Source organism: Desmodus rotundus, chromosome 6 (assembly GCF_022682495.2).
Source record: "Desmodus rotundus isolate HL8 chromosome 6, HLdesRot8A.1, whole genome shotgun sequence".
NCBI lineage: Eukaryota > Metazoa > Chordata > Mammalia > Chiroptera > Phyllostomidae > Desmodus > Desmodus rotundus.
The window spans coordinates 85781377-85809376 of NC_071392.1; the positions used below are offsets into that span (position 1 = coordinate 85781377).

Here is a 28000-nt window from a genome sequence, read left to right on the forward strand (position 1 = left end):
GCAAGAGGACAGGCTTAAGGAGCTGTACCAGGGGGAGGACGGGGGCAAGCAGGCCAAGGCCTGGCCGTTGGAGGGAGCATGGAGCGATCTGAGTCCCAGCGGCGCAGGGGCGAACAAAGCTGGTGGGGCAGCGCCCCCCAGTACCAGTACGTGCCCTTCGAACACTGCACCAGCTACGGACTGCCCTTGGAGAACGGGGCCCTCCAGCACAGGCACCGGAGGGATGCAGGCCCCCATCCCAACTCCCACCCCCGCCAGGTAAAGTCCTAAGGGGAGGGGGTGCTGGGGTGGAGGGGTCAGTGGTGTGATGGACTGGGAGAAATTAGGAATTGGGTGAAAAGAAGGAGTACTGTTATTATTTTTTTTAACTTAGACAATGTGTTCAAATATGACCATCGTTAGAAGGGCCGGGCCCAGCTCAGTATACACACGTCCGTCCTTTTATATAACCTTTGCCAGCAGATCTCCCCAATCCTACGGGGACGGCAGAGCCACACAGGCACCAGGAGCTCGTGCTTATTACATAAGCTACACAAGTGGTTGGCCGAGGAGCCCACGTCTCTGCACGTGCAAGCTCCCTCACACCCTCGCCCACGTGCAGCACCCTGCACACGCCGCCACGTTCTTGTTAACCAAGCCCACACACCGCTCCCCTTTCACACTGGATGCCTCCCTCCCCTCCCCAGCTCTGCTCTGCAGCGGTGCTTAGCCCTGAACCAGCCAGCACAGATTTTTCTCCTTCAGTGTTCTCTGGGTTTGGTATGGAGCACCTCTCCTCCTCAAGGGACTCTGGGACCCAAGGGAGAGAGGCGGCTTGTGGAAGGGCATGCACTGAGTGCTGCTGGTAGCTAGTGTCTTCTCACTGTGTCCCAGGTGGGGCGTGGACGGAAACACTACCTCCCTGGATCACTAACCTCATTCCAGAACATGAAACAGCAGCGAGCAGGGCAATTAGTGTGTGCCTGTCCACTACTCAGGCTTCAGCTCTGCTGTGCATATTGTGAAATCAGATCTCTTCTACCCAGGCTCTCCCAGGACCAGCAACAAGGCCTGGCCTGACCCTGGCCCCTGGGGAGGGAGTTGGTGCAGTGCGGGTGGGGCAGGCTAAACGCAGGTAGAGCCCTGGCTCCCTGCCCCCACCCCAAACACACCTGCTCCACCTGGGGATGGGAGCAGGCGGCTACCAGGTCTGAAGGCCTTTCCTCTGCCCTCTTCACATTTTGGGGAGCATCTAATTACCCTGCTCTGGAAAGAACTGGATTCCCTTGCCTTCTCAGGACTGGTTCCTGTTTGGGCATACACAACCAGGGAGTGAGGGATGGGCTTTTTCTATGTTTGGCAGAGCATCTGAGGGGCCTCTGCTAGAGCCAGACACACTGAGACACAGAGCAACCAAGAGCCACCATGTCAGCATTCCGAGGAGGGAAGTCAGGGTGGGAGTGGTCTTGGGATATTAGAGATCAGGCTGAGACACAGTGAGCAGCGTGGCAAAGAGTACTTCTCATGGACATAGAGGCACAGCTCTTCTATCTCCACTTCAGAGTAGAAGTTGGCCTCCTTGATGAAGGTTGCCATGGGCCGGGATGAGTATGGATGGAGAGAGGGTGAGGATGGGCAGACAGGGGTAGAGAGAGGGGAGTGTGCGGGTGGATAGCAGGCAGTGGAGGGCAGGGAGGGCCACAGAGAGACCCTCTGTGAGGTCCTCGACACCCAGGATTTTAAGAGGCTGTTTGATTGTTTCTGTGGGTCCGCGTGCGTCCTTCTGTCTATTCCTTTTGACTTTTCCACAAGACAGACATTCCCATCCTCCCTCTGTCCAGATTTATGGCCATCACAAGGAGCAGTTCTCAGACAAGGAGCAGGACATGGGGACGCCCAAGCAGATGGGCTCCAGTGAGACCATGGACAGCACAGATGAGGACCACTATTCTAAATGCCAAGGTGATGGGGGCTGAGCGGTACAGGAATGTGGAACAGAAGGAGGGACAGAGCTCTGGAGAAGAACTTGGAGGTCCTATTGCATACGTCCCACCCTCCCCTCTGCACATGCACCCCAAAGCCCTCCTCCCAGGATTAAGGAGAGGCATGTCTCAGTAGTTTCTTCTCATCTGGCCTTGTTCCCCACTTTCCCTCCCACCCAGCCCTAAGAAATGAGTTTTGGAAAGGAAGTCAAGGACCCAGTAGGGAACTGGCCTTCAGTGCCCCTTTGGAAGGGGCAGCACCTGGCAGAGGAGGGAAGAGAAACTCGGTGAATGAGACACGCAGACAAGATCCTTTGTTACTGAGACATAGAGAGGAGACCTCCCTTCCAGTCCTCAGTCCTATACCTGAGCACTGACTGGTTACCCACTCCTTCACCCCTCTCTCTTCCTAGACTGCATCTGCCGCCTGGGACGCGTGGTGAGAAGGAAACTGGGGGAAGACTGGATCTTTCTGGTGCTTCTGGGACTGCTTATGGCTCTGGTTAGCTGGAGCATGGATTACGTTAGTGCCAAAACCCTTCAGGGTAGGTTTCACCCCGCGCTGTCCTCTCCGCCTCTCCCCACACTGGTGCTGGGTCTACAGTTTCTGCTCAGGACAAGCTGGGAGTGTTCTGGGAAGCGGACATTGCACAGAGGGGATTAGGCTCAGAACAAGACCAGACTGGCCCAGACACAAATCCATTGCCACTACCCCTTCCACCTGCCACCAGCCAAGCTGGGGCCGCCCCTCTATCACTCACCCCAGTTTTCTCAGGACTTGCCGGGTTTGGGCACCGAACTTCCTGGGACCCAGGAGCACCTCTGTTCCGGGCAAACCAGGGTGGCTGGTCACCGGTGTGGCCTCTAATATCGTGGCCACAGTCCCAGCTCAACTGGTGTGCGGCAGGGCCTCCACCTCCTCCTAATGGTGGGAACCAGAATGGGTCAGAGTAACTCCAGTAACTTTGGTTTCCCACACACGTGTTCCGTGAGAAGAGTATGGTCTCATGAGATTCAATGAGCTAGTCCTGGCGAGAGCGTGCTCCTGTGCGGTGGGGTGTGGTGCGGTGGGGATTAGGTGGGGGTTGGATGGGGGGGCGGAGGAGTGTGGTGGGGTGCGGTGTGGTGGGGTGCGGCGCGGTGGGGTAGGGGGGTGGGGGGCGGGATTGAGGAGGATGGCGGCAGCCTCCCATCCACACCTCCCTGAGCCCAGGCGCGTGTCTCCGCAGCCTACAAGTGGACCTACTACCAGATGCAGCCCAGCCTGCCGCTGCAGTACCTGGTCTGGGTCACCTTCCCACTAATTCTCATCCTCTTCAGCGCCCTCTTTTGCCACCTCATCTCTCCCCAGGCCGTTGGTGAGAACTTCCCCGGGGGAGCCTCCCAGGTCACATCAGCAGCTAATCTCATTGTCCTGTGGACCCTTCAGCCCCACTTCCTCCCTCACCCAGCCCTAACGGCAGCCCTTGTCCCTGCCTTGTCGCTGTCCTCCCCACCACAGCCCCCTGCCTGCACCCCCATCCCCATGTCCACTGCTGGGTGGTCATCTCCCTTTTCGCCTGCAGCCTGAGCCTGCACACAATCATTTTGTGACCCTGTTAGGCTCCGGGATCCCTGAAATGAAGACGATCCTTCGTGGGGTCATCCTGAGGGAGTATCTCACCCTCAAGGCCTTCGTGGCCAAGGTTGTGGCACTGACTGCAGGGCTGGGCAGTGGCATTCCTGTGGGGAAGGAGGTAGGTGGCTGTCCCTGAGGTGTGAGCTGGGCACAGGGTGGCTCTGGGAGCAGACGTGGACCTGGGCACAGCGACCACAGCCAGGGCCAAGGGCACAAGGGAAATCAGGGAGGGGAAGTGCCTGGGGAGGTCCTGGTCCTAGGCAGAGGTGGTAGGACCTTGGAGCAGCCTCCCAACCTGGACACCATTGACATTTTGAGCTGGATGACATTGGCCCTGGGGGATGGGGGTTGGTCCTGTGCATGGGAGGCTGTTTAGCAGCATCCCTGGCCTCTGCTTCCTCCATGCCGGTAGCAGCCCCCAGGTGTGACAACTAGAGTGTCTCCAGACATCGCCAAATGTCCCCAAGGGTGGGGGTGGGGATCTTCCTCAGTTGAAGAGCATTTTATTTATTTAAGTTTTAGAGAGAGGGGAAGGGAGGGAGAGAGAGAGGGAGAGAAACATCAGTATGTGAGAGAAATACCGATTGGCTGCCTCTCACACTCCTCCAACTGGGGAACCGGCCCACAACCCAGGCATGTGCCCTGACCGGGAATCGAACCAGCAACCTTTCAGTGTGCAGGCCAGTGCCCAGCCCACTGAGCTACACCAGCCAGGGCCCAATGCCCTTGTTTTAATATGCGACAGACAACTGAGACCTAGAAAGAGGCTGTGCTTTCCTCAAGGTTGTGCTCATGTGCATTCTTGTCCTGTTCCCATTGGTGATAATCCACACAGCAGCCAGAGTCTTCTTTCCAGAGTGGAATCAGCAACATCTGACCTCTGTGCAAGAACTTCCCTAACAGCTTTCCATTCTTAAAATAAAATCCAGAGCTCTTGCTGGGGCCTCAGAGGCCTGTGGGGACCTGGCTCCTCTCTGTCCCTCTTCTGTCCTCCCAGGCTGCTCCTCACTCACTGTATTGGGGTGTCAAGGCCTTCTTCCTGTCCCTCAACCATGCAAGCTTGTCCCCCTTTCAGGGCTCCTGCACTTGCTGTGCCCTCAGCCGGGAACCACCTTCCTCCTGATTCCCACAGGGCTCATGCCTTTGTTTCAACACGACACTACTCATTCATGACCTTCCCCAAGCACCTTCTATAAGCACATCCCCATCCCACTTCACCTGTTCCATCTGTCTCTGTCCCTTTGCCCTCCCTCAATTTCTTCCCAGCCCTTGCAATTTTCTGAAATGATAAAATGCCCATCAGTCACCCCCTTTTCTCTCTGGGATGAAGTTCTGTGAGGGCAGAATGTCTATATTACTCACTTCTGTGTTTCCAGCACTTATTGTGGTGCCAGGGGCAATAAATGTGAGCGCAGCGAATGCCGCCAAGCCTCCCATCTGGACCCCTGCTCCTGACCCCACCTCTCCGTCTCTCTCCCAGGGCCCCTTTGTCCACATTGCCAGCATCTGTGCGGCCGTCCTCAGCAAGTTCATGTCTGTACTCTCTGGGGTCTATGAGGTAAGGCTGAGAAAGTAAAATGAGGTGGGGCTGTGTGTGTTCAGGGTGTCGGGAGGGCTGCCTTTGCTCCAGGCTGGCCGCAACACTGAAATGGAGCATGGCGTTAACCCATGCACCCGTCTTCCACGCCCTGCCCTGCCTGTCCTCACCACCTGATGCCTCTGTGTAGCCTGTGTCTGTCCAGCAATGTCCCCTCCTTCTTGCTCTGCACCCCTGCATTGGAGCCTGCACACGGCCCGCTCCTCTGCTAACCTGCCAGTCCACGCTCCCCCCATGTCAGTTCCTGTCTACGATTCCCTCCTGTGCTGCCCCTGTCCCTTTCTTGTTCCCAGTTCCTCACCCTGTCTCTCTTACAACTGCCCTTTACCCCAGCCCTCCGCCCTCCTTGTCCTGCACGCTTCTCTGTTGCAGACCGTGCCTGGGCAGCTTGACCTCCTGGCGTCGGCCTGCGCAGTGGGCGTGGGATGCTGCTTGGCAGCCCCTGTTGGAGGCAAGTCCCACTTCCTCCCACCCCTGTTTCCTGAGTATGACTTGGAAGGGGGGTCTGGGTGGCTGCCACAGCTTTGGGGTGGAAAGGGTTGCTCACCAAAGGGATGGGTAGGTGGGCCTTCAGCCCCTGGGCTCCAGGGACCCACACTTTTCCACCAAAGGGCTGTATGTTCTTTAGAGGCGGTGGCTATTTCTTGCATGCTTTATTGATGATAGTGCTGTTTGTCTGAAGTCCTTTCCCGGCTCTCTTGCTATTGACACTCCTCTCCCTGATTGTCCCCACCTCCAGCCTCACTCCAGTGATCATTTCTTGGCTTACCTGCCCACCATTTATTTACCTAACTTTTATTTCATTTTCTGTGTTTGGCCTTGCGCTATGAGGTCACTTCCTGTCTCGGCCTGGGAATTGCAGGGGGCAGTGGGACCACCATGATGCCCCGTGACTTAAGCCTCTCCTTCTGCCTCATTCCCCACCCTTGCTTGTTCTCCTTTCCTCTCTCTACCTCCCTTCCTCACCCCTCCCTTCTCTCTCTCCGTCTGTCTGTCCCCTAGTAGCAGCCATACTATTATACTGACATGCTGACGGTGGGCTGTGCCGTGGGAGTCGGCTGTTGCTTTGGGACCCCCCTTGGAGGCAAGTGATTTACCCCTCCTACTCCAGTCCCCTTGCCTGACTTGCTCCCCAAACTATTGTCAGCATCCCCAAGTACTAGTATTGCCAGTTGAAACAATGGTGTGAGGAGACTAGCTGACTTTTAGTGAGCATTTATTATGTGCAGGCAACATTCTGAGCACTTTACATGCATTCTTGCCAAAGGCTGAGACTAGAGAGGAGAAGAGAGAACAGTGCTTTCCTTGTCCTGGATGACTGACCAGTAGGCATGGTCTGAGAAAGCAGTGGTATGTGTTTCTTTACTCATCATTATCTGTTGTAACCAGACTAACAGCAGAGATTCTATCGACCAGGCATTGCATTCCTCGGTGACAGAAAGGACACCATGTTGACAAATAGAGAAACAAAATGTCAGGAAAAGCATATGTTTCTTAAAGGCACCAGTTGTTACAGGTATCTTTTCAACTATGAAAGTGTGATCAGTCCTTTCATAGAGGAGTCTTCCGGTAGCTAAGATGGCTTGGCCCAGGAATGACATAGGAAGAAGCACCCAGAGTTTGTGACAGTGTGCCACAGCCGCTTGTCCTGACACAGTGCCAGTGTATGTCGTGTAAGGAGATGAGGTCAGCAGACACCTCAGCTGGCACCCTGCTTGTCTGTCCGTTGTCAGCTCTTGGCATTAGAATCATCGGTCTCCACTGAAGAAGGGTAGTATGTTAGAACTTTTACAAACATTAAACTTCACACTTAATATTTATAGTCACTTTCACCTTTATTTACTCTTTCACCCTGCAAATCCAGAATATCTAAAGGACAGTTTTAGACAGATAAAAAAAATTGCCTTTGTTTTCAATTAGATTCTTTAAAAGTGAATAGAATCTGAATTTCCTGCCTAAGATTAGAATTTCTGGGATGAACGAGGAAGGTTTTTCTTGGTCCCGTGTATGTAGAGCATGGGAAAGACCACAGGAGAGCTACAGATAAAACATGGCTCTAAAACCCGCAAAAACAAACAAACAAACGAAATACGGCTGTTGACACAAGAAAATGTTAAGCATTGGAAAGAGGCCATTCTCAGAATGTTTGTATTAAGTGGCAAATATTAAATGGACTTGCAGATAACATTACTTGACCGTTTTCATTTTATGAACATGGTTTACAAAAGAAAAAATTAGTATTAAAGTCATTTATTCACTGTCTAGTCAACTCTGAATTCCTTACACAGTTGAAAGAAATAGACTTTAACATTCTACCAAAACAGCAGACATCTTTTTGCTGCCGTTTCGTGTGCTCCGTGCTGCCCGCGGGGCGCTGTGCTGGGCGGATGCTGTGCTCTCTCTGGGAGCTCACCTCAGTCGACTAGACAGGCAGGCAGGCAAGCAGCCCACCACTCACAGAAGTGTCTTCATGGCCGCCGGGGCAAGTGCAGTGGGAGCTTTCTGCTAAGCTGCCTGGGTGGGAGGTAAGGGGTTGGCAATGGAGCTTTACAAAAGAGAGTGTTGGCCCTGGCCAGCTAGCTTGGTTGGTTAAGAGCATCGTCCCCATATGCCAAGGTTACCAATTCGACCCCTGGTCAATGTACGTGCATAAACAGGTGGCACAACAAAGCAAGCTTTCTTGCTCTCTCTCCCTTCCCTTCCTTCTCCCCCCAGGCCCCACTTCAAATCAATAAATAAAAATAAAAATAAAGAGATAGTGTTTGATCTGACACTTAAGGAAGACAGTGAATGTGGGGTATTCTGGACAGAAGAGACAGCATTGCCAGGTCAAGATTTGGGGGCTATACCCTGGCCAGGTGGTTCAGTTGGCTGGAGCATCCCATACACCAAAAGGTTGTGGGTTGGATTCCCGTCAGGGCACATACCTGTGTTGTGGGTTGATCCCTGGTCAGGGCACAACAGGAGGCAACTGATCAATGTCTCTCTCTTTCTCTCTCTCTCTCATCAATTACAAAAACATACCCTCGGGTGAGGATTAAATAAAAAAAAAGACCCAGGGGCTATAATTATAGTCGGTGAGTATTGCTAAAAGATGCAGGGGGAGGAATGACAGGAAGTGAGTCTAGACAGGTAAATAGGGCGAGCTCACGAAGGTTCTCATAGACTCGCACAAGAAAGTAGGTTTTATTTATTCTCTAGGCTAGATGCCCAAATGTGTTTTTAAATTTACTTTTCTTTTTTAACTTTTCATTTTTCACAGTTGAAATTCAATATTATATTCATTTCAGGTGTACAGCATAGTGGTTAAACATTTATATAACTTAAGAAGTGATTCCCCACCCAGTAAGTCTATTACCCGCCTGACACTATACATAGTTATTAAATTGTTTTTAACTATATTCCCTATGTTGTAATTTACATCCCCATGACTATTCTGTAACTGCCAATTTGTACTTCTTAACCCCTTCCCCTTTTTCACCCAGTCCCCCACCACCCACTCCTACCTGGCAGCCCCACAGAATCCCTTTTTCAAGGACCTTCTCAAGAGACTCATAGCATCTCCCAGACTTGCCTTTGGGAAATGCTGTCAGAGTGCAGGGGAGCCATGGGAGAATTTTGAACAAGGAAGTGACTTGGCCAGCTTTGCGTGGTGATCCAATCCCTTTGACATGTGTGTGCAAGATAGAACTGGCCTGTGGATTAACAGGTTTACCCCAAGATTAACAAGAAGACTACTTTCATTGTCCTGATGCTGGATGATGAGAGACTGGACAGGGCAGAGGCAGAAGAGACAGAGAAGAGGATGACATATGTGGGTGATAGAAAGTAAAATTGATGCGACCTGGTGAGGGGTCCAGGTGAGGATGTGAAGGATAACAGAGGAGGAACCTCGGCTAACTCTCAGGTTCCTAACAGGGAAACGGGTGGCCAGTGGTAATAACCAAAATAGAGAATCTGGGAAGTAAAACCAGTCTGGGGAGTTGATAGGTTTCACTTTGCATGCGTGGAATTTGAAGTTCCTGTGGCATATCCAAGTGATATCAAATAGGCAGCTGGGGTGGTAAGTCTGAAGGTCAGGAACTGGGCTGAACACATAGCTTTGTTAACTGGTAGCCTGTAGGTGGTAGTTGAATCTATGGGCAGAAATGAACTTCAGAGAAAGAGTGTATCTGTGAGGAGCAAGAATAGGAGACCAAGAACAAGGCCCTGGGTCGGGCAGAGGCAACGGAGGCAGAGGAGGAACATGAAGAACCTCCAGTGGGAGAGGAGAGTGACACTGCAGAACCGAAGAGATCAGAGCGTTTCCAGAGGCTGTTTGCGTTTTGCTGCCTTGTTTCCTCAGTAGCACATTTTTTGTTTGGCTCTGGCTAATATTAAAATTAGTGCTCATTCCTGAGGATACAGTGACAGACTGTTAGGGGAAGTGTCCCAGAGCCACATTGTGGGAAAGAAAATCTTGCCTAAGATTTCAAAAAATGGTTGTAAAGTGTTCGTAAGTTGGATAGTTTATAACCAGACAAATCAAAGCCCACTTGGGTTCTATTACTGGTAAAGAACAGAGACTCTCTCCCCCTGATCTCTACCCTGTTGAATCCTCCTTTGAGAGCAAGAAGGCACTGCCTCACCTGGTGTGATTCGAGGAGCAGGGGCAGAAGGGTGGTTGGCAAAGCTCTGTCTGCCCCAGATTCCTCATTCCCTCATTCCGTTTTCTGAAATTCCACCCATCCCATTCTCTTCTGTTCTCTTCCTTCTCTCCTCCCCACCCCTCCCCTCCTCTCCTCTCTTTTTCTGTTCATCCATAGAACAGGTGTTGAGCCCTGATTACGTGCCAGGCGCTGTATGTACTAAGTATTGGGGTCCAGGGTCCTTTCACTCTTAGGGGAAACTCAGAGCTATAAACTAATAACTCCATCTGAACGTGGTAAGTGTTCTGCTAGTTCAAAACTCCTTGAAGAGAACAAGGTGAAGGAGGGACTGTTTCTACCTGAGGACAGGGATCGGGGATGGCTTCCCAGACAAGGTAACATTTGATCTGACCCTTAGGAGTCCTCTGCCAAAATGCTATGGCCACTCCATGAGGGAGTAACCGTCAGGCCACCTTCCTCTTGTTGCAAGTGACTAGTCTAACTATGGACTGTTGCCTGTGGAAGAGAGGGGTGGGGTCCTGAGGGACTCAAGAGATGGGACTTTGGATGTAGAACAGGCAGAAGAAAGGGGCTAGGATGTGAAATGGCACCTGAAGAGGGAAGCAGGTTGAGGGGGGTGATTTATAGGGCAGCAACCGCTCACCATGGAGAGCAAGGAGGGGATGAGCCTTACCTAGTTCATGGTCTTTCTTGGGGCCAGGCCTCTGCTGCATTCAGCTAATTATGGGCTGTATTTCCCTGGTTCCCCTTCCTTGTTTTTGATGGAGGTGAGCTGTAGCTAGGATTTAGGTGATTTTCTCATTGAGTTTTTATTTTGCGTCTAATATGTTTGAAGATGATTTTCTCCTCATCTCCTGAGTCTTGCTTTCTATGCCCGTGTTGGTGTTTCTAACTTTATCGCTGCCAACCCTTGCTGTTTTTCTGTATTTCCACCTCCTCATTTTCTGTGCCAGCATCTACTTCCAGAAGCAGTACTACTTAGGACTATTAATTAGCTTTCCCTTTACCTCATCCACCCTTTGCAAGCACAATTATTTTTAACTTCTAGCCTCTTAGTTTTTCCCCTTGTTTTGGTCCTTTTAAGTCAAGTTATTAAATTTTTTTAAATGTGGATGAATGTTCTACTTTCTTTTCTGGGACTATTGAGTACTGTCAGCTCTTGGGAAGACCTTTCCTATTTATTTTTCTTATTTGTTCCTTAGAAAGTTTCCCTGGGTACATGGTAGATAGGAAGAAGGAGGAGTGGTTGGTGGGTGGTTAAGGAGAGTCCCTGTAATCTTGAGCCCAGCTTGGCAACTCTGGCGAGCACCTTCTCTGGACGATTTCTCTCTCATAACTTTTATGCAGAAAATTGTCAGTGACCCTTCGATCCCTGTGCACATCCGACATTGTGGATCTCACTCAACCCTACTTTCTAAGGGATGGAAAGAGCATGACCACCTGACCCTTGTGTTTTGTGGGTTGAGGGCCACCCATTTCGCATCCTCTCTGTATCTTGTTGAACCACATCCCTGGCCTGCAAAGTGCTGCCACCATGAATGGGTATATGGTTTAGAGCATGGACTTGAAGAGGTCCACAGGGCCGGGGTGTGGGAGAGAGCCTGCCTCGTTTGTCCACACCTGACCCTACGTTTGTGCCCCTGCAGGAGTGCTGTTCAGCATCGAGGTCACGTCCACGTACTTTGCTGTGCACAACTACTGGCGAGGGTTCTTTGCAGCCACATTCAGCGCCTTTGTTTTCCGCGTGCTGGCGGTGTGGAACAAGGATGCTGGTAATGGGAGCCCTGGGGTGGAGGCACAGGAATAGGGAGACACGCCATGGGGTGTGGAGGGAAGCTCTGTGGGGCAGTGTAGGAAAGCACCAGATGGCTTTGTTTGGGAAGTGGACCAAGGATATAGGACGAGGAGATAGGCCATGGATCAGGGGGCACTGGTTGTGCATAGAAAGAAGACATGAAATAGAAGAGGAGACGCTGGGCTTAGAGGAAGAAAGGAGCGGATCCTTAAGGCCAATCACCTCAGGTTCATTCTCTGGGGGCGTCTGTGACGCTCCTGCCATGATCCTTGGCCTTTCCGTCCTGTAGTCACCATCACCGCTCTCTTCAGAACCAATTTCCGGATGGACTTCCCCTTTGACCTGCAGGAACTCCCAGCCTTTGCTGTCATCGGGTCAGTGGGGTCACCTGCCCTGGGCAGGCGTGGTGAGGGGGAGGGTGTGGCTTTGGGTGGAAGGTACCCAAGCTGGGAAGAAGGTGAGGCACGCATGGATGGATGGTAAATTGTTGGGGGGAGGTGGGTAGAAAGGGAAGGCAGATGCCGGGTATTTGCTTCCCCCATGGCTAGGCCCAAGGGATGGGGGTTTCATTCCTGTGTAACTTACACCCTCAGGATTTGCTGTGGGTTCCTGGGAGCTGTGTTTGTGTATCTGCACCGTCAGGTTATGCTGGGTGTCCGAAAGCACAAGGCCCTCAGCCAGTTTCTCGCTAAGCAGTGAGTCACCGCCCTTCCTTATTCCTTCCCACTTACTTTCTGGTTTCTCCACCAGTTCCTTTTTGTTAATCTTTGCAAAAGGCATTGAATGCCTTTTGGTGGCTTGTGACACAGTATAGAAGCCCTGATGTTATACATGGGGGGCAAGTGGTGTGGTTTCTTTCACTTGTAAAGATAGCACTTTGGTGGAGAGAATACTCTGTGTTTAGAGAACCGAAACTACTGTGGACCACAGGAAACTTCAGCTTGCCAGGATTCGGTGTGGTGTGTTCCCTGTGCCAGGGTTAAATTCAGGGGGTCATTCATTCTGTTTGTTTTTCAGCCGCCTGCTGTATCCTGGAATCGTCACCTTTGTCATTGCCTCGTTCACCTTTCCACCAGGAGTGGGACAATTCATGGCTGGAGAGGTCAGCCGCAAGGGAACCTGAGGGTGGGGTCAGAGCACTTTAACCCTAGGGGACTAAGCCAGGACTGGGCCACGTGGAGAAGGGGAAGCAGCACAGATGTTCCTGGGGCTTCTGAGCTTATGACCTTTTAACCAGGAATAGAATCTGTCCCTGAGAAAAGAGCAGAAGGACCCCTGAAAAGTGAGACTGGGAATCAGTTCTCTACAAAGAGGAAGCACCAAGCATCCCTGGAGAACCACCCCCTTTTGCTTCCTCTTTTCGCAGTTGATGCCTCGGGAAGCCATCAGCACCCTGTTTGACAACAACACGTGGGTAAAACACACAGGTGACCCCGAAAGCCTGGGCCAGTCGGCTGTGTGGATCCACCCACAGGTCAACGTTGTCATCATCATTCTTCTCTTCTTCATCATGAAGGTACCTCTCCCTCCACTCTCGAAGCTTCTGTTTGTTTTCCACCTAGGAGCCCAGGATTTGCACGGAGTGAGAGAGGGTGAAACTCCATCTGTGTTCATCCAACCCAAAGGAAATAGCTTGGAAACCATAGCACAGGTTACTCATGTACGAAAGTGAACCAATATCTAGGTTATTTGTCCCATTCACATTAGTGATGTTGCCGTGATTCTTATAACCTTTCCAAAGGTTCCACTTGTTAAATTATTAAGACATCACAGCAGCTGAATGAACAAGGACAAGATGGAGTTCAGCAAAATAGATAACTTTGTAGACACCTCGGGTAAATTAACCAAATCCTCCCACATATTAGATAATTAGGCACTCCATTCTCCATGTATCCATTTCTAGCTGATTTGCATATCCATTTCCTCCCAGTCTAGTGTGTAATCTCATTTCTAGAATTGCAAAAGAGATAAAATACTTAAATCAGTTTTATTAGTGACTATAAACAATTTTTATAAATGTTATTGTTCTGTTAGCTAGTGAGAGTTCACTTTCTTCTAACTCCAGTTAGGAAACAAAAGCTGATCTCTTTTCCTGTCCGTGCGTTTTCATATCTGCCCGTCCAGGTTCGTGCATTTAGAGACTCCTCAATTACTGCCTCATACAAAGATATTTTATTTCCAACCCTCGTGGTGACATCTATTACTATTGCCAATTGCATATTCTTCTTTCTTGATGATTGCCTTATTATTTCTAGTATGTCTTGCCCAAATAATCCAACATTTTCTTCTATATATTAGGGCTCTTATTCAAAAGCCTGTCCATTCCGAACTTTCATGCCTTTGAATACCTTGCTATTAACTTATTCATGATACTTTTTATGAATCTGAGTTTCCCTGGGATATGAGTCACTTAGTAAAATATATATACACTATACATATATATATAAATAAAATATATATATAGTAATAGCTGTAGTGGGTTCATTTATCCATTTAATCAATAAATGTTATTATATACCTTCTATGTGCCAAGTATATAATAATTGATTGCTGATCTTTGGCAAATCTTATGTTTATGGTTTAAAAAATTTTTTTAATTGCCTTCTTTGCTTGTTGCTGTTCATTTGATGTACTTGTCAATGATCTTATGATTAGAGGTACCAAGTGCTTGATACTCCAGATTCCAGCTCTGTAACTAACATTCTTAGGATTCCTGTGTTCTTCCCTATTTCACTCCAGGTGGACTGATTGGGTCTGCCAGCTTCCACATTTTGCATTTCTACCTTACTAATTTTTTGTTTCTTCTTTCAAAATATTTGATATTTTTATCATAAAGCAGTTCTCAGTGTCTTATTAGGGATTTTGAGGGGGACTTTCATTACAGACTTCATATTCTCTCATTCATAAACCTCAACTTCCTGTAATTGTTGTTGAGTACACAAACCCATCTGCTGTAACGAAGTCCAAGTTTTGATGGCATCTCAGAATTTATTGCTCAATGATAATAATTGTGATTTTCTAGTATTTCTCTAGATTGAACTACATGGTAACTTTGGGGACATGTATACTTTTAAAGTGTCAAGCTTTTGAAAATTTTTAGAGAAACAAAATACTGTATATTTTCAACATTTCCCCCACATCTCACCTCACCTCCCAGGATTCCCAAGTATGTATCTGGATACCACTTCATGGATTAAAGTTTATCCTGAGAAATGTACTGAATTATAAAGAAAGACTCAACTGTATGTCACTATTATTCATTTCTCACTGAATTATATCTTTGAAAATATTTATATCATAAGTGTATCAGAAAGAGTCATTCACTCACTTCCTGGACTATATTTCAAGCCCAACAGTTTACATCATCAGGTCCATGATTTTTTAAAATAATATTTATAATCATAAAACCATTCATGGCTATAAATCCATGATATTACTTAATTACAATGGCATTTTTCACTGTCTTATCTTTGGACACATAAACATACCCTTATTATTTCCAGAGCATGGGCAATTGGCTACGTAGCCAAATCAAAATATAGAAGTGGCTAAAAGTATTTTTCCACAGTCTGATTTCAAATTGATGTGGTCTCTGGCAGTACCAGTGCAGGCTGCTAAGATTCTTGGTTCAGAACTTCTGTTATGTTGATGAAGAGGATATTCACCTTCCTCAATCTTAGAACATGGAGAGTATCATTATGTTATAAACCAGGAGCTTTTAAAATGAGTGTGAATATAATTACAACTTCTCCGTTTCCCTTTCAATAAGTCTAACATGATTGCCGAGGATCACAGGGGAGTTCTCGGCACGGCCCAAGGCTCTGCAGAATTCTTCTTTGCCTGATCTCCACATGGCTGCTTTTTGTGAAGGGTCTAAATAAAGTGGAATCTGTGATCATGGCTCCCTAATTTCCCAGGTCTCTGGAATTTAAATCTTGGGAGTTTTTTGTGTTCCACATCATTTCCATTGCTTCTGGAGCTTTCCTTTCACGTGCTACTAGCTCAAATTCTTGACTCATCTCGTGTGTCACTCTCCATGCTAGAGGAGTTGGTACTTCAGTGTCCTCTGACCCTGACACTATTCTTACATATATCTTGGAGGTGAATCTCAAATTTATCCTCTGAAATCAGGCCTACTGGCCACCTATTATCTGTATTACAGAAACGTCTAGATTGACCCGAGCCTACAAATCTCTATGGCGTTGCAAAATCCCTTGTGTACTCATTCCAAAGATGTTATACAGAATAGTTCAAGGGGTCTCAGACTGGCATAGGTCAGAGTCACTTAAGAAGCTTAAACTACAAGGGCCTAGAATTCGGTCTCCAGACAGTCTGCAATGCTGGCCCCCAGTGGCGTCTGCACATCTGTGGTTTAACCTCAAGTTCCCCTTGAGATTGAGGTTACTGTTAGGTGTTCTAACAAATATCAGCTCTGACACATGTTCTTCTGTTTTGCATGAATGCTATTTGACCAAGCTCTCTTCTTTCTTTCCTTCTTTCCTACTGACCTACCTACATCCTGCTCACACTTACTGAACACTGTGCCGGGGCAGACAAAAAGCAGAGATAATGACACACGCTCAAGGACTTCTCAGTCTATATTCTCTACATTTGTACATTTAGCGTTTCAGTGTTCAACTGTTTTAAACAGCCAGATTCTGACACAAAGAAGTCTGTATTTTGCCTTATCTTAGAGTTTCTGGGATGAACCTTCTCCGATCCCTTGTCACTTTCTCCTGAGGTCAGCCCTGGCTCAAGAGAATTCTTTCTAAGGCTTAGGAAATGAAGAGATTTATTTCATTAGTTTACAATGCAATAAGTGCCATTTTTTAATTATAAAAACATTGATCCTATCGATTTGTTCTGATCTTTAGCTGCTACCATCGTTCACCAAGTCAGTTTGAGATCCTTTTTCCAAGATTGGCTTACTTATTTTGGAAGGGATATGTAAATCAATTATTTACCTTCCCTACTATGTCTCATCAAAGTTCAAGCACTACTCCTTTTTTCACTGTATATCTAAATTCTTTTTGCATTCTTTGCCACAAGATGCACGTATTGCCTTTTCTGAAATTATCCCAATTTCTATGGCAATACTACCTGAAAAGTTGGCCTTGAAGATCTTTTCTGTTACCCTGGCTGACTCACCTGGCTTTCTCCAGGTGCCCAGCCTAGGACAGATCCTTTGTTTAAAGTGGTTTGATGTCACAGGAATGGCTCAGGCAGGGACGCTCAGGCCAGTTTCCCCTGTGAGGTTCAACATAAAAATGGCTGTGTAAGTAACTGCATTAAAGACCAATTAGTCACGCAGTAAGTCACTAAGACTTTAAGGTGTCTGCCATTTCCATCTGGGGATCTTTTGCAGAAACATAATCTGACCAAGAAAAGATATCTTTCAGCTTAAAGAGTTTCATGCTTTTCCACTGAGGTGACCCTTCGAAGCAAAGAGGCTACAGTGAGCTAGGGTCTTTGGGGGGCAGTGACAGAGGACCTCTGAGGCCCTACTCCTTGTTCTAGATTGCCTAAAGGCAAATAGAGTCACTCCAAGCAGGAGGATTTGGGGTTAACCGTCTGGAGAAACTATCTTATAGTGTTGTCTTTGGTGATCTGTCAGCCTGAGAACTCCATGCTTTTCTTTTGGTTCTGGATGAAGAGGAGCAGACGCAATGGCTTTCTGAAGGATGAGCCATCCCAGCCCTTCTGTGACTCTTGAAGCAGGGAGGAAGAGGACAGTGGGAAGGGGGTTGAGTGTGCACATGTGTGTGTGTTGGGCAGAGCTGAGAGGGTGTTCTGATGCCTCTTTTTACCCCAGTTCTGGATGTCCATCGTGGCCACCACTATGCCCATACCCTGCGGAGGCTTCATGCCTGTGTTTGTGCTTGGTAAGTTCTGACGGGGAGCTTGGGGCTGTACTGAAAGCTGCAATCTAGGGTACCGGGAAAATAAGGAAAGGCCTGCAATGCTAGGGGCTCGTGTTTGGTCTTAGCGCCCAAGGAGGGTTTGGTTCTGAAAACACAGAGGATAAGGAACTTGGACCTCTCAACACATTCCTTCCTTTTGTCTTTGCTCCAGGAGCTGCATTTGGAAGGCTAGTGGGAGAGATCATGGCCATGATATTTCCTGATGGTATCTTATTTGATGACATCCTTTACAAGATCCTACCTGGGGGCTATGCAGTAATTGGTGAGACCCTTTCCACCCTCCTGAAACCAAATACTGAATCTTGCACATGTTCACACTCCAACTCTCCCATGACATCTTCATTCCAGGCTACACAATATAGCTTTAATTTAATGCTATTTAATTCAACTTCTATTTAAATAATCAACCCTTGGTTCTGACTCTCGATACCATTTATTGAATGTCTGTGAGACTTAGTTTCTTCATGTGTAAAAGGGATTATGGGTATTAAATGAGATAGGGATAAAAGCACCTAGGATTCTGGCTGAATGTTTGGTACTTTTTTTTTTCCTTCCAAAGAATCATGGAAACAGCAATGCAGGTGACTGGCTCAGCTACTTTCACCTTACAAATGTGTCAGTATTGATGGGACTTAAGAGCACATGACTAAGCCGAGAAGCATGGGCTCTGCACCCATCCCTGACACTTGTCATCTAGATGGGCATGGAAAAGTTAGCTGCCTTTCTGACCCTTAGTGACTTCTGAGATATCTTACAGCTCCAACATTCTATGAATGTCAGATTCTTTTCATTATATCTATTATCCCATCCAACAAAAACCCGTGTCTAACACAGTGACCGATGTAAATCTCCAGAATTATTGTGCCTTCTCCCTCCTTTCTCTCTTCACCGAAACCCCATAATATCTAGATAGAGGAGCACTAACTAGCTTTATTGCTCATATGATAATCTTACTCTCTCATAAAGTGTTGGCTCAAAACCTAAGGCCCCAAGTAGAATGCCATAACTGGGTTTTAAAATGCTCAGTTAAGAGTCATACAAATTTTCTGCCCTAGCTGGTATGGCTCAGTGGATTAAGTGCTGGCCTGCAAACTGAAAGGTTGCTGGTTCAATTCCTAGTCAGGGCATATGCCTGGGTTATGGGCCAGGTCCCTGGGGTAGGGTGGGGGAGTGGCATATAAGAGGCAACCAATCAATGTATCCCTCCCATATCCATGTTTCTCTCCCTCTCTTTTTCCTTTCCTCCCCTTCTTTCTAAAAATAAATAAATAAAATATTTTTTAAAAGGAATGATACAAATCTTCAAATCCCAGGAATAGATAGGACATCACTATCTTCATTTTATAAATGACAATGCGGGCACACACGAGGATTTCGTGTCCTGTCAAAGGCCATGGAATGAGATCAAAATGATGATTTCGCAACAGTTCAGCATTCTAGCCCCTACCCTGGACACATGGTTATCTCAGGAGAGTTGGCACTGACCCACTCTGCGTCACCCCATCGCATCCCCGTGTGCCCTGCGCTCCAGGAATCACAGCGCTAATCCACCGGTACGTTCCTGCGTCTCGTTCTAGGAGCAGCAGCGCTGACCGGGGCGGTGTCCCACACAGTCTCCACAGCTGTGATCTGCTTCGAATTAACGGGTCAGATCGCTCACATCCTACCCATGATGGTGGCTGTTATCTTGGCCAACATGGTGGCTCAGAGCCTGCAGCCCTCCCTCTATGACAGCATCATCCAGGTCAAGAAGCTACCCTACTTGCCTGACCTTGGTTGGAACCAGCTCAGGTCAGGGGCACCAGCTGGAACTAGTTCAGCTTTGATGGGGTGGGGATGGGAGATTCTGAGGTTGAGATTGACGTCAGGGTCAATGTTTGCAAGTGCCGCTTTTGCCTTACTTTTACATTCCCGTGTACTTGATAACTGTTGTAAATGACCCAATGGCTAACCTCATGGGAGGCATGGAAGGGCCAGCAAAGGGACAGGCACGTGGTGGGGCTAACCCCGCCCTCCATGCTTTCTCCCTCCATAGCAAATTTACAATCTTTGTTGAAGACATCATGGTACGTGATGTGAAGTTTGTTTCTGCTTCTTGCACGTATGGGGAGTTGCAAACCCTGCTCCAGACCACCACAACCAAGACTTTACCACTGGTTGATTCAAAAGGTCAGTGGGAAGAAAGGGTGCTGACTCCTGAATTAGTGACCGGAACTTAGCCTCTACAAAGGTAGGGGAGGCACTGTGCTGTGGCCTTGTCTATAGGGGCCACCCAGTCTGCTACAGGTGACCCAGCCTGTGCTCTGTAGGGAACATGGCCATCCTGAGGAAGGTAAAATACAGCCATAACACAAGGACTACAAGACAATTAAAAACCAAGGAAAGAAATACAGTCGGTTCTCATCACTCACTGTGGTTATGTTCTATAACTACTGTGAACACAGAGTTAAGGATACCACACTAAGCTGTTGTTCCTAGAGGACATACAGGATTAGGTTCCTGCAAGCCCCTGGTCACAACAGCTTCTTCCACTAATCAATGCATCGACTTGTATTGTGTGTGTTTCTCTTTAAAGGCACCTTATTGAATATATATTGTTGATTCATTAACATTGAACTTACAGCCAGCAGCAAGATAGCTCATGCCTGGACAAAGCTAATCTAACTCACTTATCTTCTCCAGAAGGCACATCACAGGCTTTATGATTGGGGGCAGTGTGAAACAGCAAAATAACCAGCACAAATCACAAAAATGTGAAAAACGTGGCAGTAAATGAACCATGCAAAGGACAATATTGTTTGCAATATGAGAGCTGGAGGGAAGAAAAGGAAAACAATGATATAGCATCAGTCTGTTCAACCTGAGCTAGGAGTGTGTGTATGGGGCCAGTCAGATTTTCAGCTGCTGCAAGCATGTCCGTGCAGCACAGGGAAAGCAACACAAGTACTGATTTGGGGTTACAAATGGGTGAATTCGCAAATAGGGAACTCGTGAATAATAAGGCTCAGTTGTAAGTCTTCCAGACCCTTACTTGGTTCTCTTTTCTACTTAGTTGAATAATAGCCGTTCTTTAATGTCCAACTTGGGGAGCTGGTGGAACTGTTCCATCTGAAGGAGTGGACGGTTTTAGTAAGCTGTGATTTCACACTTCTCCTCCTTCCCATCCTCTCTGCCCACTGTTGGCAGTAATTCTGCTCTGTACTATTTCTTACGGTGGTGTATATGTTTTTGTCCGATCTGCCTTATTCCGTGAGGGTAGAGACTGTAACTTCTGCCTCTGTCAGACTGCCTCCTTACTAGATATTAAATAAATACTCGCCTAATGTTTAGACTGGTGCAATTGAGAAGAATCATGAATGGCCATTTGGAGCCATTCGAATTGTTAGTTCTGATTTCAGATCATCAGAGTACCCAAATTGCTCAAGTGAGGTTAGTTTTAATATTTCCCCAAATCTCAGATACCCTCCAAGTGGCCTCTAAGTGGCTCCTCGCTGGAGCAGGGGTACAGCCACTGAGGTACAGGGTTTTTGTGATAATGACTGAGACTTAAGGGTAAGATGTATCCCACTAACACGACCCCAATTTTATGGCCTTAGAACTTAATGAAAATGTTAATTTATAGTAGCAGAATTTTGACCTTCCCAGGAAAAGTAAGCATTTTGTTTCTATCCCCGAAGGACCCAGGCTCTTTAAATAATTAAACATCAGATATCCTTGTAGATATCTTTGAAAGTATATTCACATCTCGGCTTATATGAATGGCTTGTAATGTTTTGTTTTGTTTTTGAGACGGGCTTGATTAGCTTATTTTAATACCAAGTTCACCTATTTGCAAACAGGCTATGTCAAAATAAGTACAAATTAGCACCAATTAGTGTACTATCAATTGGGTCTCTAAGTGCTAAATGGGTGAAATAAAAGGAATTGAATGAGGTCAATCCTGCAAGAATTTTGAAATGAGTTTTGAGGAAGAGAAGGTAAAAGCTGGGGGTGGAGGTGGGGGAAGCAAGTGGGGGCACAGGGATTCTGTTCCTGCCTCCATCCTGCTAAATGGGGTGGAGTTGGGAGGCTGGTCCTCAGGCTGAGCTTGAATTCCTCACCCCAGATTCAATGATCCTGCTGGGCTCCGTGGAGCGGTCAGAGCTACAGGCCCTCCTGCAGCGCCACCTGTGCCCAGAGCGGAGGTTGCGGGAAGCCCAGGACCTGGCCAGGAAGCTGTCTGAGCTGCCCTTTGACGGGAAGGCACGGCAGGCTGGGGAGGGGTACCAGGGCTCCTCGTCCCCTGGCCGGCCAGAGTCCTTTGCCTTTGTGGATGAGGAGGAAGATGAAGAAATCTCTGGGAAACCCGAGGTGACCATTCTGGGAGGAGCCCAGCAAGCAGGAGAGATGGGGAGAAAGGGAAAGTAGGAAGAGGGAGTGGAGATGGGGTCATTGAGAAAGTCAAAGGTCCAAAGAACTAAAGGAGATAAGGAGATGGATGACTGTACCCAGGAGCATTTAAAGGGATGTAGGAATTCTGAAGTGGGGAGGAAGAATAGAATTGGATGGGTTTCCCAGGACACCAGCTGGTGAAGACAGGAAAGCACTAGGCAGCCCCTTCTCCGGGGCTGCGAATTTTTACTGTTCCTTCCAGCCGCCTGCTCTTCCTCCTCCTCAACCCTTTCCTACGGTTCCACTGGCCCCTGAAGAGCCCAATGGGCCCCTGCCCAACCTCAAGCAGCAGCCAGAGGCACTGGAACCTGCAGGTAAAGATTCCCCCATCATGCCCCTTCACTCAGCCTACAGGCTGCTACTATGAGAGGAGGCTAAGGTGGTGGGACAGGGTTGCTATTCATTGAGTCTCCATAGTGCTGCCCCCAAGGAGTGGGGCAAGGGCTGATTTAGGATAGAAGAGAGGGTGTCTATGGCAGTGGCAAAGTGTCATGGGGCCACATGGGAGCCCCTGGCTATTTCCTCCAACAGGGGGTAGGAATTGGTTTGTTTTCATTTCCACCTGCTCCCCATTCCTCTCAGGTCAAAGACGCTCCATCTTTCAGTCTCTGCTGCGTTGTTTTCTGGGCAAAACTCGCCCCACAAAGAAGAAACCAAGCCAGGTAATAGAGGAGGGGCAGGGGCAGGGGAACAGGGGCTTGTCTTTGAAGAGTGAGAAATCCATGGTCCTTAGGTCAGGGGGAAGGGGGCCCACGAAGGAGAACCTTCACCACATGGAAGGGATGGGGAGTCGGAAAGCAGGCATCTGTGGCCCTGGCCAGGTAATCGTGGCTGCATTCCATTAGGAAAGAACTTGGACCTGTATCTTTCTTCTTCTCTAGGATTCAACAGACTTAGTGGATAACATGTCACCTGAAGAGGTAAGTAAGGGAAAGAGCAACCTGGGGTTGATTGTTCTATTAAATGAAGATACTACTCATTGTTTTCTATCTTCTTCATTGTGTTTTAAGAATAAGATGTGAGTCTGGGTGGGAAAGCATTTGAGAGATTGGAAAGGAAGGTGATTATGGAGACAGTGACAGGCACAGGTGGGTTTTTTTCTGGTGGCGTTCTCAGAAGGACCATTGTCATCTCAGAAGAGGGCTATTTCAAGTCTCCATGTGTAGATGGGACCACGGTGCTAAGCTACACCTCAGATCTTTAGACATTAGGCCCGATCTAGACAGGCAGAGGCTATGGAGGCTATGCAGTAAAACGGCACCAGGCGCCAGCCCTCACCACACCTGCGTGGAAAGACAGCACTGAAGCTGTACAAGTGCAATCGCACCAGTGGAAGCTCCTCTGCTGATGGACCAGAGCCCGGAGACAACGGGCAACTAGCAAATACCGAAGCAAGACCAGGAAGAACCACAGTCTGAGGACAAGTACTCATAGTGCTGGTGCTGTCTCTCCAGACAAATGCCTCTTTTCCAAAAGAGCTGGTTACTGAATCCATGAGAGAGAAACTCAAGAGCGCCGAACTCGGCGTGAGCAGTGAGAGAACTCGGAGCAGTGACGGGGAGTGGTGTTGATGGAGCACACCCTGGGAGGTGTGCAGACACGACTCCCTTCAGCAGCAGCCACTGTGATCGGGAAAGGAGCAGGCAGACTCGAGCTCTGTGGCTGACAAACCATAATGTGTATTATTATTTTACAATAAATATCAGACATCCGGAATAAATATGTGCTAAAAAATGAAAGTCCTCCAGGGTTGGAGGAAGGGGTGGGGAGTGACAAGAAAGGAACCCTCCCTCTCCCCTTGGCACCCCTCAAAACTCATACACTTTTGATCAATGACTTATGGAAAAGTCAGACAGATGGTCACAGGAGAAAAAGAAAACCCCCCTCCTTCCGTCCCCCAGCAGGAATCAGATGGGTCGTATCCGCAACTAAGGAGTGCCTTGCTAGGGCACCGAAACCAGTAATAATGCTTTTTGTTGTTGCTACTCCACCAAAAAGAGAAGCCCAGTGAGTTGATCAGTGAGGCTATTTAATGACCGCTGAAAATAAAGTGCCGCCAGGGATAAAAAGATGAGAGATCTACAGTTTTGGTTTATATCTTTCCCAAAGAAGACTTTATTTTAGGCAGCTCCCAGCTCCCATGTGACTCAAGGACATTTTGGAGGGGTAAGATCCAATAGGAGTCAGAATTCAGATAATTTTGAACGTGGATTTCAAACTAGACCAAGGTGACATCTTGGCAATATCCAGATGATACCTACGGAAATACTGGAAGAATTCAGTTATGGGTCTCCGGAAGCCCCTGCTTTGACTTAATTCTGCTACACTGTTCGTACACACAGTTAAAGCTGCGGTTTGTAACAGGCTGGGTTTTTTCAAGTTCAGACCCAAGAGCAGATATCCCTTGCTCCTTGAAGAAGAGGTAGGGGTACCTGGAACACCAACCAGCAGTCTAGGTCAGAAGCCCAGTTCCACCTCTGTGCAATTTGAATAAAGCTGTTGCTCCTTAAGGGAAAGCAAAAACGGAACTAGGGAAAGCTACAAAGGTCCAGGAGGCAGAACAAGCCAAACTGGGGTTGGCAAGGTAGCCACCTGTCATAAATAAATCGTCTCTATGACATACCTGCTAAGTAGTCACCATCCTGTGCTTCGGGAGCCCGTCAAACCCCACGTGAACCTTTAGTCAGGGAAGAGGAGAGTTCCAGAAAATTTTAGATTCACTTATGAAAGCCAGAGCCATACTGGATTCTTGGGAAGCCTGGGGATTTGGGCATCGTATCTAAAATCCAGAGGAGAGTTGGCCTTCTTGTTTTAATGCTTCTGTCACAAACAAATGAAGAAGATGGCTTTGCTCAAATCCACTAAGCACCATGAAAGCCAGCACGGCTCTTCAAATCCAACGAATATCCGCCGCGATGTACGGTGCAAGAGGGAAGTGTGCTGGTCTCTTCACGACATGGGGCTGCCCCGACCAGTAACGCTCTCCGGGAGTTTGTGTGCAGCGGGCAGAGGTGAGACCAGTCCAATGAAAGAGTGCCCACAGTCCACGCCATTTCTGAAAAGGAGAGACCAGCAGAGTGCTGCAGGGATTGAAAAAGGGGCAAAGCCCTTTGGCCTGGGAGCTTCAGGAGTGCAGAGTGGGTGCAGAGTGGGCAGGTAAGGGAAATGCAGCCCAGCCAATGCAGAAGCCAGAAGATATGTGTGAGGAACAGTAAATAGTGGGGTTTCATTGGAGCAGGAGCTATGACAGGAATGGGGGGAGTACTGCAAAGACGGGTTGGAAATAACACAAGTTTGGGAGATGGGGCCTGGGGGGGGGGGGCGGGGGGGGGGGAGTCGGAGAGGAAGGGTGTGCCAGTGCCTGAGGATGAAGGTTGACTGGGAGCCTGATGAGGGAGGAAAAGGAGGGGCTGTCCCCTGGGACGAAGGGAGGGGTTTAGTGATCTGGAAGTTCTGTGTTAGTTCATTGCATATTTCATTTGTGGACTTCAGGACTGGGGGCTAGGAGGGCTGCTTGGGGTCAAGGCCTTGCACCTGAGGTTGAAGGGGGCTCTACAGCATTGGGTGACCGCCCTACTCTGCCCGACAGGTTGAGGCCTGGGAGCAGGAGCAGCTGAGTCAGCCTGTCTGCTTCGACCGCTGCTGCATTGACCAGTCCCCTTTCCAGCTGGTGGAGCAGACGTCCCTGCACAAGGCTAGTCCTTGCCCGCCACTCCGGGCTGCTGGGAGGGCAGGGGTGGTGAGGGCCCATGGTGTGCTGACTTGCGGCTCTTTCTGCGCAGACGCACACACTGTTCTCACTGCTTGGCCTCCACCTTGCCTATGTGACCAGTATGGGGAAGCTGCGGGGCGTGCTGGCACTGGAGGAGGTAACAGCGATGTGTCCCTTTTGGGCAGCAGGAGGAATGGGTGGAGTGGTGGGGGAGGGATGGTTTTAACCACCCCCCCATTTTCCTCTCTATCTCTCACGAATACATTGGAGGAGGAAGAGTGGGGTCAGCAATCTGGCAGTGCCAGTAGAGAGGACTGCAAAGTCCTGAAGGGTTCATAGATCAGCCCAGATGTAGCCCTTGTGATCTTCCACAGCTGGCATGGGTTTGGGTTGGGGTGCAGGGCATAAGTCATAGTTTCATACCATGGAAAGAGAGAAGAGACAGGATGTGGTGGAAGGGGGCCTGAAGGTCACTGGGAACGGGACAAAGGAGCACCTGGGGCAGGAGCCTCGAGATTCACCGCTCTGCAAGGGGTCGTCTTTGCTCTCTCCATGTGGTCCATCTGTCTTGCCACTCTGGCTTTTCCATCCCTTCTTTCTTTCATTGTATCTGTTCTTCTCTTGTGTCTGTTCCTCTCACCCTACCCCATCTTCTTTCTCTTCCCAATTCTGTACTGTCTTCTCTTTTCCCTCTCTGTCCCCCAGCTGCAGAAGGCCATCGAGGGGCACACCAAGTCAGGGGTGCAGCTCCGCCCTCCCCTGGCCAGCTTCCGGAACACAACTTCAACTCCAAAGACTCCTGGGGGCCCGCTCCCTCCCACAGAGGCGTGGAGCCTGCCTGAGGATGGAACTGGGGCAGCTGAGCCAGAGGACGTGGTCCCCATCCCTCCAGAGTGCCTGGTGCCCTTGGCTCCCCCCAAAGCAGAAAATGAGTTGGAGGAGCTGGAGCTGGTGGACAGCCCGGGACCTGAGGAGGAGCTGGCTGACATCTTGCAGGGCCCCAGTCTGCGGTCCACCGATGAGGAAGATGAGGATGAACTGATCCTTTGACTACCCCCAGGACCGCCCCATCAGACTGTCAAGAGGCCGAGGCCCGAGGGTGGGCTTCAGTGGGAGAGGGTATGTCCCTAAGTAGGAGTGATCACACCAATATCCTGGCCCCTCCTTGGAATTTTAAAATGTGACGGTGATAGTCTTAGAGGAGGAGTCCGAATTTGGGCAGGGACTAGCCTTGATCAATTATGTAGGCAGTTTCCCTGATTCCCAGACGTCTCAGTGAGGGCCCGAATATTCCTTGGAGCTTCCTGAGTTTTCTCCATAGTGTAGGTGGGGAACTCCCTGCCTCTCTCCTCCCCTCAGTCCCCCATGACTCCTGGTGTTCTTGTCCCAGCGCCTTCCTGGCCCTGCACATCTGTCCTCTAGTTTCCACAGGGGTGGGTGAAGGGAGACCCCAGATGGCTGTGGCCCTGCAAGTGTCATACTGAAGGAGGAGAGGAGACCACCTCATGGCCTTATAGACTGACGTCCCCAGAATACACTGCAAATCATCCACCTTCTCCCAGAGTCCCCTACTCTGTGGTCTCCTACTTCCTGAAATTTGCCTCTAGACTCCAGCTGGCTCCCACTATCTGTCCCCAAGCAAGGGCTATGACTAGGACAGCGAAAGGCCATTCCAAGTTCCCCCTCTGTTGCCCTGGATTTAAGTAGTGAAATGTGGAGAAAGATGCTATCAGGGAGCAGTCTGAAAGATAAAATGTCACAGAAGGTTCCATGTGGAAGGGGCACTTTGGGCCAAGTGGTCATGCTGCCCTGTGGCTCTCTGCAACCCCCTCTAGCAGACATCCTCCCCGTCTCCTAGTCACAGCTTCCTCGCCCTCGTTTCCAGGTCACTTCCTAGAAAATCCATCCCCTCTCTTCCCAGTGGTCATTGATCTGCCCTTCCCAACAGAGGGTGGACAGCTCTGCCCTCGAGCTGCCCTAGCTGGGGCCTCTCCTGCCCAGAACTGAGGCTCAGGCCAGCCAGGCCCCTCACTGGGTCACTCAGACACTGGCCCTTATACTAGCTCTTTGTGTTCTTCCTCTTGTGGTGGACGGCTGGGGATTCAATGTCAAAAAGGACCTCTTTGATGCGTCCATACTTGGGAAATCCAAACCACATCCTCCCCAAATCAGCAACAGGGAGGCTGCCTTTTCTGTGAGTGGTCCCAGGGACTCCGAGCGTCCAAAACCCCTGCCCCCACTTCCCAGGCTTTCCCGCCTCCCTCTTCCATGCCCTCTGGTTGTGTCCCCTCTCCGAGGTGACACTGTTCTCCTTCA

The 28000-nt window shown here is 49.0% G+C and overlaps 1 protein-coding gene across 2 annotated transcripts; it reads left to right on the forward strand.

Annotated features, from left to right (window-relative positions):
- On the forward strand, window positions 1-28000 carry CLCN1 (chloride voltage-gated channel 1). 2 transcript variants are annotated; one of them, XM_024572851.4, is made up of 23 exons: window positions 1-258; window positions 1821-1941; window positions 2375-2506; window positions 3191-3319; window positions 3564-3697; window positions 5060-5137; window positions 6182-6260; window positions 11472-11597; window positions 11910-11994; window positions 12214-12315; window positions 12638-12722; window positions 12987-13136; window positions 17433-17502; window positions 17693-17803; window positions 19119-19332; window positions 19577-19710; window positions 21647-21891; window positions 22175-22286; window positions 22555-22634; window positions 22854-22892; window positions 25562-25666; window positions 25755-25841; window positions 26390-28000. In XM_024572851.4, the coding sequence occupies exons 1-23, from the start codon at window positions 79-81 to the stop codon at window positions 26732-26734; spliced, it is 2943 nt and encodes a 980-aa protein (XP_024428619.2). In that variant the 5' UTR covers window positions 1-78; the 3' UTR covers window positions 26735-28000. The 2 variants fall into 2 exon arrangements, with proteins under 2 accessions (XP_024428619.2, XP_045038032.2); XM_045182097.3 differs by lacking the exon at window positions 1-258 and adding an exon at window positions 1476-1604.